At 40.4% G+C, this 17,097-nt stretch overlaps 1 protein-coding gene across 3 annotated transcripts in view; it reads right to left on the reverse strand.

The window, feature by feature from the left end:
• LOC149303174 (neurexin-1-like) overlaps positions 1 to 17,097 on the reverse strand; it is a 619,545-nt gene that overhangs the window by 260,977 nt on the left and 341,471 nt on the right. For 2 of the 3 annotated variants that reach the window (XM_089481601.1, XM_089481603.1), the window contains one exon: positions 3,357 to 3,476. In XM_089481601.1, coding sequence (XP_089337727.1) covers positions 3,357 to 3,476 — 120 coding nt within the window. Of the gene's footprint in view, positions 1 to 3,356; positions 3,477 to 4,310; positions 4,338 to 17,097 lie in introns of all 3 variants that reach the window. The other variant, XM_089481600.1, reaches the window with a different exon arrangement.

The following is a 17,097-nucleotide window of genomic DNA, read 5'->3' on the forward strand; positions in this document are numbered from 1 at the left end:
TTTCTGAAAAGTATTGGTGCTGTTGTTGTTTTTGAGATCTTGCATTGTAGCAAATTACACTAAATTTGTATTTTCAGATGTATGCTTTAGGCTTTTTTTCTGTTTAATTATTACCAGGTTCTTATTTGTTCCAAAAGTTGAACATATGACATCTAATATGAAAATTTAAATGAAAGGGTTTCGCATATTGATTGTTGTTGTGCTATTTTATAACATTTTGTGTATTGCTCATTTGTTACTAACAAAAAACCATCTATTTTCCTAAACACTCTGTTTGAGGAAAAGTAGCTGTCGTCAGAAATACAAAGAATTCCGAGGGTAAAAGTGTATTTATTGGTAGTTTAATCTAATATCAATAATTGCTATTGTCTGTTGCACTACAGTTTAAATCATACATCACATTTTTATAGATATAATTTGCCTGACATTTTGGCAGTAGCAATGATTTATGAAACATATAATCATAGTGATGTTTCAAGAATAAGTCTGTACTATGCAAATGATTAGATTTATGAAGCATAAGAAAATAAACAAAACAAAAAAAAAACACCACAATTTAGGGATCTGTAATAATGAAACAGAAGTAGGATTGAAAGACAAAATAATCACAAAAACTACAATTTTTTAATCCTAATCATTACTTTATGATTTTATGCTCAGTCGTTATACAGCAACATCATTTTATTTACACATGAGATTAATAAATACTATTGATTAGCAGTTTTGGGATATTTTATGATCTCCAAAGCTACGTTTTTTGTTACCCTAAAAATTATAAAGATAAGTAATTTTAAGGACCACAGAACCAGACCACCTATTAGGTGCAATCAGCCCATCCTCAAAGGTCCCTTAGTCCTGGGGGCCCTTGGTGCTTTGGCAGTAACTGGAACTGGAATGTCATTGTACAGCGCTACAGAATATGATGGTGCTATATAAAACAATAAATTCAAATAAGTGTAAGTAGATGCTCTTTTTATGTGTTTGCGACTGATGAACCACCAACAGTTCTGTATTTAAAGCACAGGGGCACATTCAAAACAAGCATCACTGGCAATCTTTGTGGACCAGCTGGAAAATCACTGATGTTAGTTGTTTAGGGATAGAGACATGGCTTTCTTCCCAAACAATACATTTTTTTTATTTAATCATTCTCAAACTGCCATCCATACATCAGCAGACAAAGAGAACATATCTTAACAAAACATCAGATATTATGTCTATGTCTATTTTTAATAAATCTCATGTAACATTTGAAGCAAGCTGATATATTACTTTACCCTTATGACCTATGCTATAGGTCATTTCAATTGTTGCCCATCAACTAAATGTTGCTCGTTTTTTTATTCACCAGTAGAACAATAAAGTAATAAGATTGGAACCTCATTGGACCTGTATCTTGTTGATGTAACATACTTTACAGACTTTGCAGAGGTTAAAATAACATTTCTTTTTATGGCCATGATTTAAACAACCTAACAAATTCTTGGATATTAACCCCGACAAAAAATGTACTATGCAGAGGTGTCTCATATTGGAGAAAAACATCATGGAAGCCATCACTGAAAAACCATCTTGTAACATTTTTTTTAATGTTCCGTGTTTGCATTATTCGCATGTATACTTTAACTTTCAAGATAATATTTGCCTCTAAAAAGGCATTAACAACATGGTACTAAAAATGGGTGCCCTATTTCACACGAGCCCTCATAAAAGATTGAATTGGAAGCTTCCTACTAGACAGGAAGTTGGAATGCACTTCCTGTCCTACACTTTTATTGCTATATCAGGATTTGCATGTAGGTCCTGCTCTTAATTGCGTTTATAATCCTCTAAAACATCGTTAACCATTTGATGCGGCAACAAGATGGTAGCTCTTCAATACATATAAAAAAAATTCAATATATATTTGAAATAATAAAAATAAGTTCTTTTTTTAAGCAAACTGGAAAAGAAATATCGATATGAGACATCAGACTGATGATAATCATGAATATCACAGTTCCTTAAGTCTTAGCGGGATTGCAGCTCTTTTACAAAATTAATGCAATCAGGGATTTTCTGAATGATCCCCGGCCCACAGAGTCAAAGAATTTTCACTTTTTGTGAATTCAACAAATAATTATTATGTTATGATGTTTTTGCATTATTCCTAACAAATTTGTACCTACCTTTGTTGCATTAATCTGTCTTCCATATTACTCTATTGGAATGATAATGGTTAAGTATACAGTAGCGTATAACATGGATATGTATATATATATATATATATATATATAAGGGGTAGTAGAAGTATTATACTTAATTATACTTCTACTCCCCCTTAAATTTAAGTGGAAGGGTTTCCATCACCTTTTACCCACCATAACTTATGTATATATATATATATATATATATATATATATATATGTATAAATATTGTATTTTTTTTGTTAACATCTACCATAACGTAACTCTATGTTAGACTCTATAGTCCAATATCACTTTTAGTTAAACCAGAAAAATGTTAAATAAAAGTCAGGTCACGTCTCAATAAAGTGAATATTTTCTTCCACCACCTTCCCTTTCAAATTTTAATGTGCCCTCAAGGAAATGGAAAATGGCTCTGGAAATATGGTTTTAAAATTAAGTTAAAATTTGAAAAAAAAAAGTAGAACGATTCCAGAGCACAGACAAGCGAGATAGCATTTAATTTGAATATATTCTTAATAAGCCGTGAATATAAGTACCCAGAATCTAGGAACAAGGTTTGCCAATTATTTTGGTGCAATATTTATAACCTTTAAATTAAAATGTTAAAACTAAAGAAAATAAAGAATAAAATAGTAGGCAAGTGATTTAAGCTCAATGATAGCTTAATTAAGCAATTCAGCCTCAAACTATTTACATACACAAACAACTTTAATGTTGGTATCTTTCTCATAAACCATTATCCTTGATTTACTCATCATAACTTAGATTTTTGCTACTGCCATTGGAAAAGCTAACAGTTGGTCTGTTAATTTACTTACTACATAATGCAACTATTACTCAAAGGGGGTTATGTATAATAAGTGATTGTAGGACAAAGTTCTTATCAATGTGACAACAATCCATAGAATGTTTCTTCTAATTGGACTATTTAACTAATGTAAGGTTTGAGTCGTTACTTGAAGAAAACTGGGCAGACTAGATGGGCCAAATGGATCTTATCTGCCATGAATTTCTACTTGTTCTATTGGCTTCTCAGATCATAAGACTACTTTCCAAACCTTGCACCTCAATCATGTTTTATGCGTAGCCCCCAAAGATTTATGATCTGACTTCAAAACCTGCCAAAAACAGAAGGTGCTTCAGAGAAGCGTCAATGAATTACTCACGATCATTGCATAGATGTCCACTAAATGAGGTCATTGTGCAGTCACAGCTGAATCCATCCCACTGCTGCAAGCAAACACCTTGATTTGCACAAGAATCTTCTTGACATGTGGTACTCGGGCCTATTAACAAAAATATACAAATGGGTTCACAGTTCAAACGATACAAGAACTTACTAACACGCGATCTCCCATAGTAGTTGCCAACATCTATCGCAATATGTCTCTTAACAACTGTGTGTCTTATTTTTCTGCATAAATATATATTAGAAGATGATCAACAATGTGTCTTTTCTTTTAATGCTCATATTGGCTAATAAACACCCTTAATTGGAGATAATTTCATTACCTATATTTTCTTATTATAACCAGTTTTAATAAAATGTTTTTCAAAGAAGTATGTAACATTCCATGAAATTAAAAGTAAAAAAAAAACTTTGCTTCTCTGGTTCATTCCAAACAATAAAAGTATAGAAAATGGATATTGGTATTTTTTAAATGTAGAACTGTAGAGAAATATCAGTCCAGTTAATTAAAATGATTAAAAAGTAGATGCTCCTGGTAATGTTGGCAATTACAACCATGTACGTTATTTTTTAGCAAGTGTACTAATATATATGGACATGCCCAGTTGTGACATAAAAGGGAGACACAAACCAATTCTACCTCTAAAGACTCGGAACCAGATCATTGGAAAATTAAGGAAATTAGAGGGAGGATAATGAGGACAACAAGGTAGTCAGTATACAGACAAAGTGAAGACTGAAAGCTTTTATGCAAAATATGTTAACGCCAAAGGGCTTGTACTGAGCCGCGTTTATACAGACAAGGAGGAGATGTCTTAGGCAGGACTAAGAAGAACACAATTTAATGCACAAAAACGTACAAACATTTATATTAGGGTTCTTCGTGTGCATTTTGGTTTCAGTCTTGGTTTGAACAGATAGTGCAGTCTACCTTGCAAATCAGCTTTCATCAATGCAACTTTGAAGGCGAAATAAAATAAAAGCAAAATAAGGAGAATGTTAGTAAGCAGTATGGAAGCCAGCAAACAAAATAATTCACAATGCACCACGTGTAAAGCACAAAAATAAACATTCAATGTAAAGCAAACAAAATAGATGGGAACGGCCATAAATTTCAAGGCAAGGCAAGATGAGAAAGTGGTCATTTGCAACTATTTTACTGCAAATCTAAAGGTTAATTGAGCTGATGATATGTAATGAAGGAAAATTAAAAGTTGTTTTTTTCACAATTTTAAATGAATGCATTAACAAAATGAATGCATGATTGCACACTGACTAGCCATTTGTCATGTTTAGATATTGTGCTTCCTATGCTCTTTAACAGAGATTACCCCCACTCCAATTTCCACTTCTCGGAGCCTTTTACAGTGCCTGGTTCAATTAAGACCATAACCCATATTAAGGTCGTAAATGACCTTTTCAATCAATTACAGGACAAACAGATTTTTTTCTTCTGTAATGAACTGATCTGCACAACATTCACTATCATTCTATATCCTACTTTGATGTTAATATATTAAAAGGAATTGGTTTTTTTGGGAATATGAAGAGAATGGGAAGTAATTTAAATCCGACATTTAAATAAAAAATGTTACAACACAAAAGTTTGTGGAGTGCACTAATATCTTGACTAGTGTTGTGTTAAAAGTATAAGCAAGAATGGATGTCAAACAGTGAGGGGTGCAAAAAAAACTGTTTCAAGGAATCCAAAATCAGTTTCACAAAGAGATCAGCTAAATAATTTAGGAATGTATTAAAATGTGATAAATTGCCTGTACTGGCAGATTAATCTTAAGAACTGCCCTAGGCCTAACCCAGGATAGCGCCACCAGCAGCTACCTCCGAGCGACAATCCTTCTTCTAAGATGTAACATCATAACCATACCTGGGAACTTCTCGGCTCTGGCTGCCCGTAGCCTTCCCTTGCAGGACGTGGCCGGGACTGCACACTGACGTTGGTGGCGTTCCCGCTGACGGTGGGGGTGTTCCTGCTGACGGCAGTGGAAAAGACCCCCATTTACAGAAAAAATGGGCGGGGAGCGGGGCGTGTCAAGACCCTGCTCCCGCGACCCGGAGGATTCGAGTCTTGACCCGGAGAACCGGAGGAGCAGCGCTCACCCAGCAATTTCTGGGTCAAACCCGGAGTGTTCCCAGGTAGGATCATAACCTGTCGTTACACCTCTTCAGGATGCACTATATCAGACGGCAGTAAACTTTGAAGGCTGTGCTGACTCAGCACAGTCCTCAATAGAGTTAATGGGCTGACTGGGGAGATCAATGATCTCAATTTTAACCGGCCCACTGGGGAGTGGAGCTACAGGGTACCTTGGGACGGTTGTCTCCCTGCTATGCTGCAGAAGGGTTGCCAACCCCTAGACCTGCCACCCCAGGCTGAGGCCTAGTTGCCCTAGGTCAGAATAAACCACTAACTGGTTTCTAAACCAGATATTTTGATACAATTAGACAGCAAAGTGATTCAAATTGTATGTTTTTGGAACAGGGCTGTGTTTTGTGCTTTCACAGAAATGATATAGAGCATTTTGACCATTCCATTTTGGGTTTTTTTTTCTTAATTGAACTTAAACAATCACAAATCTGCTCTCTTACAGTCACAATCCACCATTTGGAAGGGGAAGATGGCTTAAACCCATATGAAACCTGTAGTCCACAGTCAAATCATGTATGTAAGCTCCACAGTGGATTCTAAAAACTGTTGCCCCTGGGACATGCAATGCATGTATGCAGCTCAGAATGATTTGCACACGATGATTATACTTTATGCATGAGAGACTATATTGTATATCATATAACGATCATACTTCAGGGATGTTCACGGTAATGAGAAAAAAGGAAAGGATGTTTTGGTAGGAGAAAACATTTCTTGCAGCGCATTAAACAACAAGTTACATGCTTTGAAGTTACAAGACTGAGAACTTCTTCAAATAGCAGTCCTTGTGTTCATATCATGTGTTCATAGGATAATTATATTATAGTGTTTCTGGATAATTTTATTAGGAGGCAAATTTGAAAGTAAATGTACTATTTCATTTCTATATTAATTCAATATACCCCTCAACACGTTTCTTTCAGGTGAACATCTAGTGTTTGCCTTTGTTATTATTCAAGTCCATAAGGCCAACTCAAGTCTCATGGATTTAAGAACATACTAATTTACAATGAATTATATACTGAACAAACGTTATTTATCTATCTATCTATCTATCTATCTATCTATCTATCTATCTATATATATATATATTACATTTTTATTGGCATCAGACCAGATGTATTACTTTGGTATTGCTTATACTTCACATTTTTAAATCTTTTATTAGGTTTGTATGTGGGAAGTGTTGAATGAGGGGGTGAATGTGTTATCCTGTAAAAGGCATATTACATCCTCTATTACCATGTAATGCAAATAATGTTCAAAGCGAACACATCAGTCAGTTCCGTCATTTTTGTTTCTGAATTAACAGTCGACAAAACTAATGCAGTAACGTTAGCTAAATATTTTTAGACGTGTAGGAGTGTTCTGTAATAAATATACATATGTTTGTATTGCTCATCACTTTGCGGTCCATGTTGCAAATACAGCGATAGTGCAAAACATATTAATTGTCCGTACTGTAATGTTCCACTTGCATGTCAGTTAACAAAAGCAATTTTTATTGGCATTATTATATTTTTGCTTTTTTTTTACACTGTGCATGAGCAATTGGAGAAGGTTATTGAGGGTTTACATGTTGCAAGACATGGAGTTCCAAGAGATCTTAATGAAGGGATAAAGTATAAAAGAGAAAAGAGATCATTCTTCATTTGCTTCTTCTTCAATCACAGAGAAAATGGGCACATGGTTATTATGTAATATTTCAGTGCACCTCAACATTGCATGAAGAGCCATGTGAGTCAGTAAGTAGCTCGATAATGGATAAAACTAATATCAGCAGAAAGTGTGGTGGAACACACTAGCTGAGACCATGCAAGGGCAAGAATTAGTGGCCAATTGTGGCCTTATAAAAGAAAGTAACCCTATGGCACACCTATCTTCTTCCAAGAGATCATATATGATATGATGGCATTTGTGACCTACAGGGTGGTGTGTAAATCAGCTGCTTGCATCTCCATCTTTACAATGACATGTAACTGCATACCTTTAGAAAAGGCTATCATTTTATTTATTTTTAGTAACTTATCAGGAATTAGATGTGTAACACAGATAGATACAGATACTGACCAAAAACCATAACAATGTTGAGTATTTTTTAGGATAGAGAATCATTTCCCCCTCAAATACACAAGTAACTGTTAATTGGTCAGAAATTCAAACTCAGATGAGTCAATTAAGGTAGTGTTGTATTCTTTGCTAATTCTTCTGTTCACATGGATATAATTTATTACTGACTTGTGTGTTCATTATGGTTAGTATATAGGTGTGCAATAACTCCACTCTATTACTTCCATCGCTGCACTCAGACACACCAATAAATAACAGAACCGTAGCCTTGAATGAATTGACTTCTCAGACCTTTGGTTTGAAGTGATAATGAGCCCGAGGAAGCGGTACAGAAATCATGATGGACTCCTGCTTTGATATATTGTTTCAGATGATAGAAGCAAGCAAGAGCAAAAGGAATATAGTCACCAAGTAGTATTATTGTTAAGATGTCTTTAAAAGGTAAGCCGCTACTCCATGTTACTGTTATCTAGCGTGGTGAATCCAAGAGAAGGAATGTCACAGTCCCTAGCAGGGCCACAATAGTCACCAGATATTATAGTCTTTATTATTAGTCTTATTATCATATGTTGTGCTTATTGTACTTATTGTATCTATAATCACCATTACATACAGATTTACACATTTTATGTTTTTGTTCTTTTTTATTTCATATGTTTTAATGCTGAAATAAGTCTTACTAGGCAACAGGAAAACACTTTAGAAAAGTATTTATGTGCAACACTTTATATCACTTTAGTTTTTTCTGCAGTGCCTATATTCTATACACTTGATTAGTTTCATTCTTTTGATTAATCCATTCTATTCCTCTCTATTCCCCAAACATTTATTTCCTACCCCACTTTACACATTTTAATGTTCTGCTTTTGCAAACTGTTTTTTTCATGTTTATACTAGACTTGTGCATTCGTCTTCGGGCGAACATGAAAACGAGCACGAAGAGGCCGGTTTTTTGTTCGTTCCGAAGGAACGTAGAACAGAATACAGTGCCGGCAAACCGTAGGCGAAGACGAAGACTCACAATCACGAAGAATCGAAGATTCTTCGTGATCGTCTTCGTTTTTGCCGCGCAACCGCCAAAATTTCAAACAGGAGTGAGCTGATCCTCGTCTGTCCAATCAGCTCACTCTTGTGACGTAACGCTAAGGGTCTCGTCCAATGCCTGTGCTGCTGTTTTTTGAATTCTGAAGGCGCCTTTATAAGACCAGAGCTTGCCTGAGAGATCCATTCATTTTTCGCTGTGACTGCTTTGGCAACACTGCTGTGCTGCATCCGAGCGTTACAGAGAGAGATTGTTCTGTTCTGTGTGAGACTGGTAAGCCTTAGCCTGCCATTTCTCACTGTGTACTTCATCCTCACTTCAGTGCTACTTAATTAATATATTTAATAATAATAATTTGATTAATTTAATTTTTTTTAAATTAATTTGTCATCAACTTTAGTGTAAGTGCTGTTGAGTTGACAGTGCACCCAGTGCCTCAGTGGCACTGGGGTGCCCTTGCCCTGGGCTGGCACTAGTGCCTATTGCCTGTCCTGCTTAAATAAATTAAATAGAATTTATAAATTACAATTTAATAGAATCTATAATTTAATAGTTCATTATAATATTATATATATATATATATATTTGTCAGTCATATATATATATATACTATAGTATACTAGTGTAGAGTGTACTGTAGACATTCATCTACTAGTGTCTAATTTAAAATCAGTAATATTAATTAATATAATTAATAATTGAATTCATTATAAAATTATATATATATTTGTCAGTTATAGTTAGTAATAGTATACTAGTGTAGAGTGTACTGTAGACATTCAGAACATCTACTAGTGTCTAATCTAAAATCAGTAATATCAATAATTCTCTAATTCTTTCTTATCTTAATAGTTAATTAAATTAGCTATAAATAAAAGTAATAATATTAATTAATTACTACTAGCGTATAGTTCAGCTAATCTTATTAGTACTGGTGCTGCAGCTCTATAGTTTGTGCTTTGTTTTAGCAACAGTAAGAGACCAAGTCAATTTTTCTTAATTAATCTTTCATTTTATTTCATTTGTTTTGCTCACCTCAGTCCATCAGTGAAGTGAACTTGTTGGGCTAGTGAGTGCAGCCGCATAAGTGCTGTGTTTTTTTTTGATCAGCAAGCAGTGACGTTAACTGTTTTGCAAAGATTTTCTCATTTATTTTACATTTTATTTCAATTTTATTAAAAGTACCCTTAGTGTTTTGCTCACCTCAGTCCATCAGTGAAGTGAACTTGTTGGGCTAGTGAGTGCAGCAAGCAGTGAAGATAACCGTTTTGCTGTGACATTTTATTTTATTTCTAATTCTTTTCAAGAAAAATTGACTGTGACGAGCTGTACTAAGCAAAGCTTCAAGCTACTAGCTGTAGTACTAAAATAATTCTAATCTTCTTTAATCTTAATCTATAATATATTATAAATAATAATATTCTAATTCATAATCTATAATATAAGTAATTCTAATTCTAAATTCTAATTCATAATCTATATTCTTCTATCTATAATACATAATATATAAGTAAATTAGTTCTAATCTATTAATATTATATAACTTAATATTAATTAATAAATCATATACTGAATCTGATTTAACCTCACTTTAGCTTAGTGGGTTTGAGAGCGTCTGCCTAGAGGTAGACTTATAGTAAGGAAATATAGCTTTAGGCTAGCATAGTGGTAGGCTAAGCTCTTAGGCCCGTGTAAATTCAAATTAAAAATAAAATACTGCTAGTTATTAAATAGTTAATCTTGAGTTAATAATTTCAATAACTTTAGGATTTTGGCAGATTGCACACAGCACAGTGCAGTAGTGCATAGTTTTACTTTTTAAGCAGTAGCACTGAAGAGAACTTCCTCTAATTTTTTTGTCTTTAATTCGTTTTTCCTTTTTTTTATTTTTATTTATTTATTTTTTTTTTTATAGTTTTTTAAACACTACACTACACTACACTACACTACACTACACACACAACACAAAATTTGAAATGGATCCTCCTTTTGGGACTAAGGAGGGACAAGCTCCATCTACCACCACCACCACCACCACCAGCACCACCACCAGCACCACCACCAGCTCTAAGATGCAGCCTTTGCGTCAGTCTAGTCGGCCAAGTAGGCCAAGCTCTCGCTTATCATTTGGGGAAGCATTGCTTGAAGGATCATCAAGTAAAGGAAAGGCACCAAAAGCAGGCAGTAGTAGTGCGGCTAGGCCCACAAGCTCTATGGTTTTTTACGGAAAGCCTAAAGCACCAGAAGCACGTTCAAAGTTAAAGGGTAGCACAAGTAGTACCAGCCCAGTGACTAAAAAGAAGTGCCTTTTGCCCCAAGCAGCATCTTCCCCATCCACCAGCAGCATGCAAGGTACCAAGCAGAGCCAAATTAGCAGCAAGACTCAGAGGGGTCCCAAACCAAAGCGATCTCATTCCTTTGTAGGGAAAACCACCACCACCACCACCCCCGCCTCTACCACCACTAGTGCTGCGCCTACTGTTCCCACTGGTACCGCCACGCCATGTCCTCCTAGTACCTCTAGCAAGCCACCAAGTCCTTACAAAATTTTTGTAAAGACAGTTAGAGAGAGGGCTACACATAGTGGAACTCCACCTAGCGAGGTAGCAGAGGAGCCTGAGACTGAGAGGCCAAGTGCAGAGTCTATTCTTCCTGCTCGCACTACTACTAGTCACGAGTCTCACGACGATATCAGTCTTAGCTCCAGCCTAGCAGGAATTCCATTCGATCTGGCTAATGAAGAGCTAGACTATGAGCCAGAGGAAGTAGAGGAGATGAGTGGTCAGGAATCAGATTCCTCAGGGAGCAGTGTCCAAATGACTAGTGCACAATTTTCCCCTGAGCCTCCACCTTCTCCGCTACGATCATCACCATCACCACCACCAGCAGCAGCAGCAAAACCTAGCAAATCTAAAGCAATTAGCAGTCCCACTATGGCCAGTACTGTTACCACCAGTCCCACCACCACTAGTTCTGCCTCTGTTCATCCACCCCGAGCAGTAAGAGCAGCACCCAAGGCACACTCCAAGGCTATGCGCGCCCCAATTTGGGAGCACTTTGAAAATGTTGAAGAAGGGCGCTATGGAAAGTGCAAACATTGTGGGAAGCTAATAAGCAGAGGGAAAGTGTCTGGCCATTTTACCAGTGCTAGCATGAAGCATCACCTCAGCACTCAACACAACGCTGTGCTATTGGGGAAAGATGCAGAGGTAAAACTTAGTGCAGGCAGCATAGCTGGTGGCCGTGGAAAAACCCCAACAGCTTCTTCTTCTGAGCCAATAGCAGCAGCAGCAGCAGCAGCAGCAACTAGTGCTGGCAGCCAGAGACCAAGGCAGGTTGGAGCACTGCATGCCCAGCCCACCCTGGAAGAATTTGGGGCATTCCACTCCAAGAGAACGATGCCCAAACAGCAGGCCAATAAAGTAACGCGACTTATTGGTCAGTTCATTGCTGTTGGAGGGGCATCCTTCTCCATGATTGAAGGGGAGCCTTTCAAACAATTGATGGCGGCTGTGGCTCCACAATACACAGTTCCGTCACGTTCCACTTTCAGCAGGAACATTGTCCCCTCGCTGTATCGGTCCTGTGTTGCAGCAGTGAAAGAGGAGCTTTCCAAGGCTGCTGGTCAGTGTGTTCATTTCACTACAGATTTGTGGAGTGCAGCTAGCGCCCAGCATGCCTTTCTTTCTTTGACAGCACACTGGTGGCAGCCCGGTGTGTCTAAGGAAGTTGCTGCAGCAGGCTACCGATCATTCCTTCTCCATGCAGAAGTGATGGATGAAAAGCACACTTCCCAAAATATTCTGCATGCGATTAGGAAAATGTTTAGCCTTTGGGTGGGAGCAGAGGCGGGCACCAATGTTGAAGTTGGTTTTGTGGTAACTGACGGAGGTGCCAATATGGTGAAAGCGCTGCGAGATGGTCATATTGTTGGTGTGCGCTGTGCAGCCCACATCATCCATCTTGTAGTGAAGGCAGCAATGTCAGAAGGAACTAATGTGGCAGCAGTAGTTCTGTCCCGCTGCAGAAAGATCGCTGGGCACTTTCACCATAGTGTTAAGGCTAGCCAACTTTTGAGGGAAGAGCAAGAGAGGTCAGGTCTTCCCGTACACTGCCTACGTCAGGATGTCAGTACACGGTGGAACTCCACGTTAGACATGCTAGAGAGGATTTTGGAGCAGCAGAGGGCAATCCATAATCTTGCCTCAGAGCACAATATTGGGATTACCTCTCCATTGAATAGGGAGGATTGGACAGTGATCGCCCAGCTAGTGGCAGTCCTTAAACCATTCAGGGATGCCACAGAAAATTTAAGCTCAAACACTGCCAGTCTGGCCCAGGTAATCCCAGTGTTCTCCCATCTAGGCAGCAAGATGGATGTGTTCCTTGGAAACCGTGAGGCTGTTCAAGGTGGCACTCTACATCCTGACGTAGCAGCCATAGTCAGGAAGCTGAAGGATCTGCTAAAAGTACACCTTCGCAAGCGAATGGAAGAGAGTCCCGAAATGATGCTAGCGTGCCTTTGTGATCCAAGAATTAAGGGAAAGCTAGCTTTGAAATTCAATGTTCTCAGTAGCTACCGGGAGCAATTGGTCAACAAGGTGCGTGACTGGCAGCGTAAAATGGGAATGCTGTCCGAGGAGGGTGAGGTGCAGGAGGAGGAAGAGATGATGTGGTCTGCTACCCCTAGCAGCAGCATCAGCAGCAGTGCCACAAGCAGCACAACACAGCTGAGTGGAGCAGCTGCGTTTTGGGAAGAGGCACTTGGCAGTATAGTTGGACCATCTGACAGAGCTAGCAGCAGAAAGGAGAGTAGTGCTGCTGAAATGGTCAAACTTTACCTCTGTGAAGTTCCTTCTGCTCCTAATGTTGATCCTCTTAGCTACTGGGATGAAAAGAAGAGTGTGTGGCCTGCACTCTCATGGGTTGCGCAGCAGCTTCTATCATGTCCGCCAACCACTGTTCAAAGTGAGCGCGTGTTTTCTATGACTGGAAACATACTGAGTCCACAGCGCTCACGCATGGCACCTCATCTGATGGAGCAGATTGCCTTTCTTAAATTCAATCTGCCCAAATTGGGTTACCCAGCTCTTAGCTTGGAAAGTTAAATTTTTTCTCTCTAATGTTTAAGGTAGTTTCTCCCCCTGGTTGCACTTGCTGCGGTGTGGCAATGCCTGCTACCTCCGCTGGTGTAGCCAATTTACGCTAGGGCCTAGTGTCTGAGCTCTGTAAGTCCGCTCCCAAACGCCTAGGACTGACAGTCTTTGGATGCTTTGCCCTGGGGTGAAACAGGTGAGTGGGTCATCAATTGCACACTCATTCACCTTTTTCCGTTTCCAACGCTGCTGCTGGTGGTGGTGCCAGTATCTTTTGCCAGTTCGCTTCCTGGCTGAAATCATGCCTCAGATGTCCCTAATGGAAAGGGTAGTTTCTCCCCCCTGGTTGCACTTGCTGCGGTGTGGCAACGCCTGCTACCTCCGCCGGTGTAGCTAGCTTATGCTAGGGCCTTGTGTCTGAGTTCTGTAGGTCTGCTCCCAAACGCCAAGGACTGACAGTGCTTGGATGCTTTGCCCTGGGGTGAAACAGGTGAGCGGGTCGTCAATTGCCCACTCATTCGCCTTTCCCAATTCTGCTGCTGCTGGTGGTGGTGCCAGTGTCTCTCTTCAATGCCAGTTCGCTTCCTGGCTAGTGTCATGCCTCGAATGTCCCTGATGGTAAGGGTAGTTTCTCCCCCCTGGTTGCACTTGCTGCGGTGTGGCAACGCCTGCTACCTCCGCCGGTGTAGCCAGCTTACGCTAGGGCCTTGTGTCTGAGTTCTGTAGGTCTGCTCCCAAACGCCAAGGACTGACAGTGCTTGGATGCTTTGCCCTGGGGTGAAACAGGTGAGCGGGTCGTCAATTGCCCACTCATTCGCCTTTTCCAATGCTGCTGCTGCTGGTGGTGGTGCCAGTGTCTCTTCTCTGCCAGTTCGCTTCCTGGCTAGTGTCATGCCTCAAATGTCCCTTATGGTAAGGGCAGTTTCTCCCCCCTGGTTGCACTTGCTGCGGTGTGGCAACGCCTGCTACCTCCGCCAATGTAGCCAGCTTACGCTAGGGCCTTGTGTCTGAGCTCTGGAAGTCCGCTCCCAAACGCCAAGGACTGACAGTGTTTGGATGCTTTGCTCTGGGGTGAAACAGGTGAGTGGGTCGCCAATTGCCCACTCATTCGCCTTTCCCAATTCTGCTGCTGCTGCTGCTGGTGGTGGTGCCAGTGTCTCTTCGATGCCAGTTCGCTTCCTGGCTAGTGTCATGAATCAAATGTCCCTAATGGTAATGGCAGTTTCTCCCCCCTGGCTGCCTCTGTCTGCGGTGTGGCAACGCCTGCTACCTCCGCCGGAGTGGCCAGCTTACGCTAGGGCCTAGTGTCTGAGCTCTGGAAGTCTGCTGCCAAACGTCTAAGACTGACAGTGTTTGGGTGCTTTGCCCTGGGGTGAAACAGGTGAGTGGGTCGCCAATTGCCCACTCATTCGCCTTTCCCATTTTTCAATGCTGCTGCTGGTGGTGGTGGTGGTGCCAGCATCTCTTCTCTGCCAGTTCGCTTCCTGGCTAGAGTCATGCCCAAAATGTCCCTAGTGGTAAGGGCAGTTTCTCCCCTCTGGCTGCGTCTGTTTGCGGTGTGGCAACGCCTGCTACCTCCGCCGGAGTGGCCAGCTTACGCTAGGGCCTTGTGTCTGAGCTCTGGAAGTCTGCTGCCAAACGTCTAAGACTGACAGTGTTTGGGTGCTTTGCCCTGGGGTGAAACAGGTGAGTGGGTCGCCAATTGCCCACTCATTCGCCTTTCCCAATTCTGCTGCTGCTGCTGGTGGTGGTGCCAGTGTCTCTTCGATGCCAGTTCGCTTCCTGGCTAGTGTCATGAATCAAATGTCCCTAATGGTAAGGGCAGTTTCTCCCCCCTGGCTGCCTCTGTCTGCGGTGTGGCAACGCCTGCTACCTCCGCCGGAGTGGCCAGCTTACGCTAGGGCCTTGTGTCTGAGCTCTGGAAGTCTGCTGCCAAACGTCTAAGACTGACAGTGTTTGGGTGCTTTGCCCTGGGGTGAAACAGGTGAGTGGGTCGCCAATTGCCCACTCATTCGCCTTTCCCAATTCTGCTGCTGCTGCTGGTGGTGGTGCCAGTGTCTCTTCGATGCCAGTTCGCTTCCTGGCTAGTGTCATGAATCAAATGTCCCTAATGGTAAGGGCAGTTTCTCCCCCCTGGCTGCCTCTGTCTGCGGTGTGGCAACGCCTGCTACCTCCGCCGGAGTGGCCAGCTTACGCTAGGGCCTTGTGTCTGAGCTCTGGAAGTCTGCTGCCAAACGTTTAAGACTGACAGTGTTTGGGTGCTTTGCCCTGGGGTGAAACAGGTGAGTGGGTCGCCAATTGCCCACTCATTCGCCTTTCCCATTTTTCAATGCTGCTGCTGGTGGTGGTGGTGGTGCCAGCATCTCTTCTCTGCCAGTTCGCTTCCTGGCTAGAGTCATGCCCAAAATGTCCCTAATGGTAAGGGCAGTTTCTCCCCCCTGGCTGCCTCTGTTTGCGGTGTGGCAACGCCTGCTACCTCCGCCGGAGTGGCCAGCTTACGCTAGGGCCTTGTGTCTGAGCTCTGGAAGTCTGCTGCCAAACGTCTAAGACTGACAGTGTTTGGGTGCTTTGCCCTGGGGTGAAACAGGTGAGCGGGTCGCCAATTGCCCACTCATTTGCCTTTCCCATTTCCTTTTCCATTTCATTATTTTCCTTCTGATACACAACCAACCAAACATAACACACACAATAACACATATAACACATATAACACACAGTGACATCACACATAACACACATACACACACACTTACAATGCACAAAACACAAGGACCTTTTCCTTGTTATTTGCCCTGGCCTTCACTCACTAATAGCATTACATTAACACTATAACTCACACTTCACCCTATAACATTTTTCCATCCACATACCTGCCAACAGACCCAACTTTTTCAGGGACAGTCCTGCTTTTTTCCAGTCCTGTCCCATCTAATTTAGCTAAACTAGGTATGCAAAATGCAAATACACATAGGTAGTTATAGCTCGGTAGGTAACGCTACTATAAACATTTAATAAATATAATCAAGTACTAAATAATAAATCTAACTTTAAAATACATTTAAATAAACCCCTATTTTTAAAAAAAAAAAAACATTAAAATTAAATTATTATTATTTAGACATAATCCATCTTTAACCAAACCAGTGCACTGCTACTAATCTTAAACATAACCGTACATTAACCCTAAGCTATTTTTTAGTTCTTGTCCAACATTTTTCCATCAGCATACCTGCCAACACACCCAAGATTTTGGTGGACAGTCCTGCTATTTTCCAGTCCTGTCCAATAAGTAAGTTGGGTTGTTGCAAAGTATGCCATTGTAAATAGGTAGCAAATGTTAGGC

The sequence above is a fragment of the Sceloporus occidentalis genome, unplaced genomic scaffold, assembly GCF_023333645.1.
Source record: "Sceloporus occidentalis isolate IW3139 unplaced genomic scaffold, rSceOcc1.0.p SCAF_15, whole genome shotgun sequence".
In the NCBI taxonomy this organism is placed as follows: Eukaryota; Metazoa; Chordata; class Lepidosauria; order Squamata; family Phrynosomatidae; genus Sceloporus; species Sceloporus occidentalis.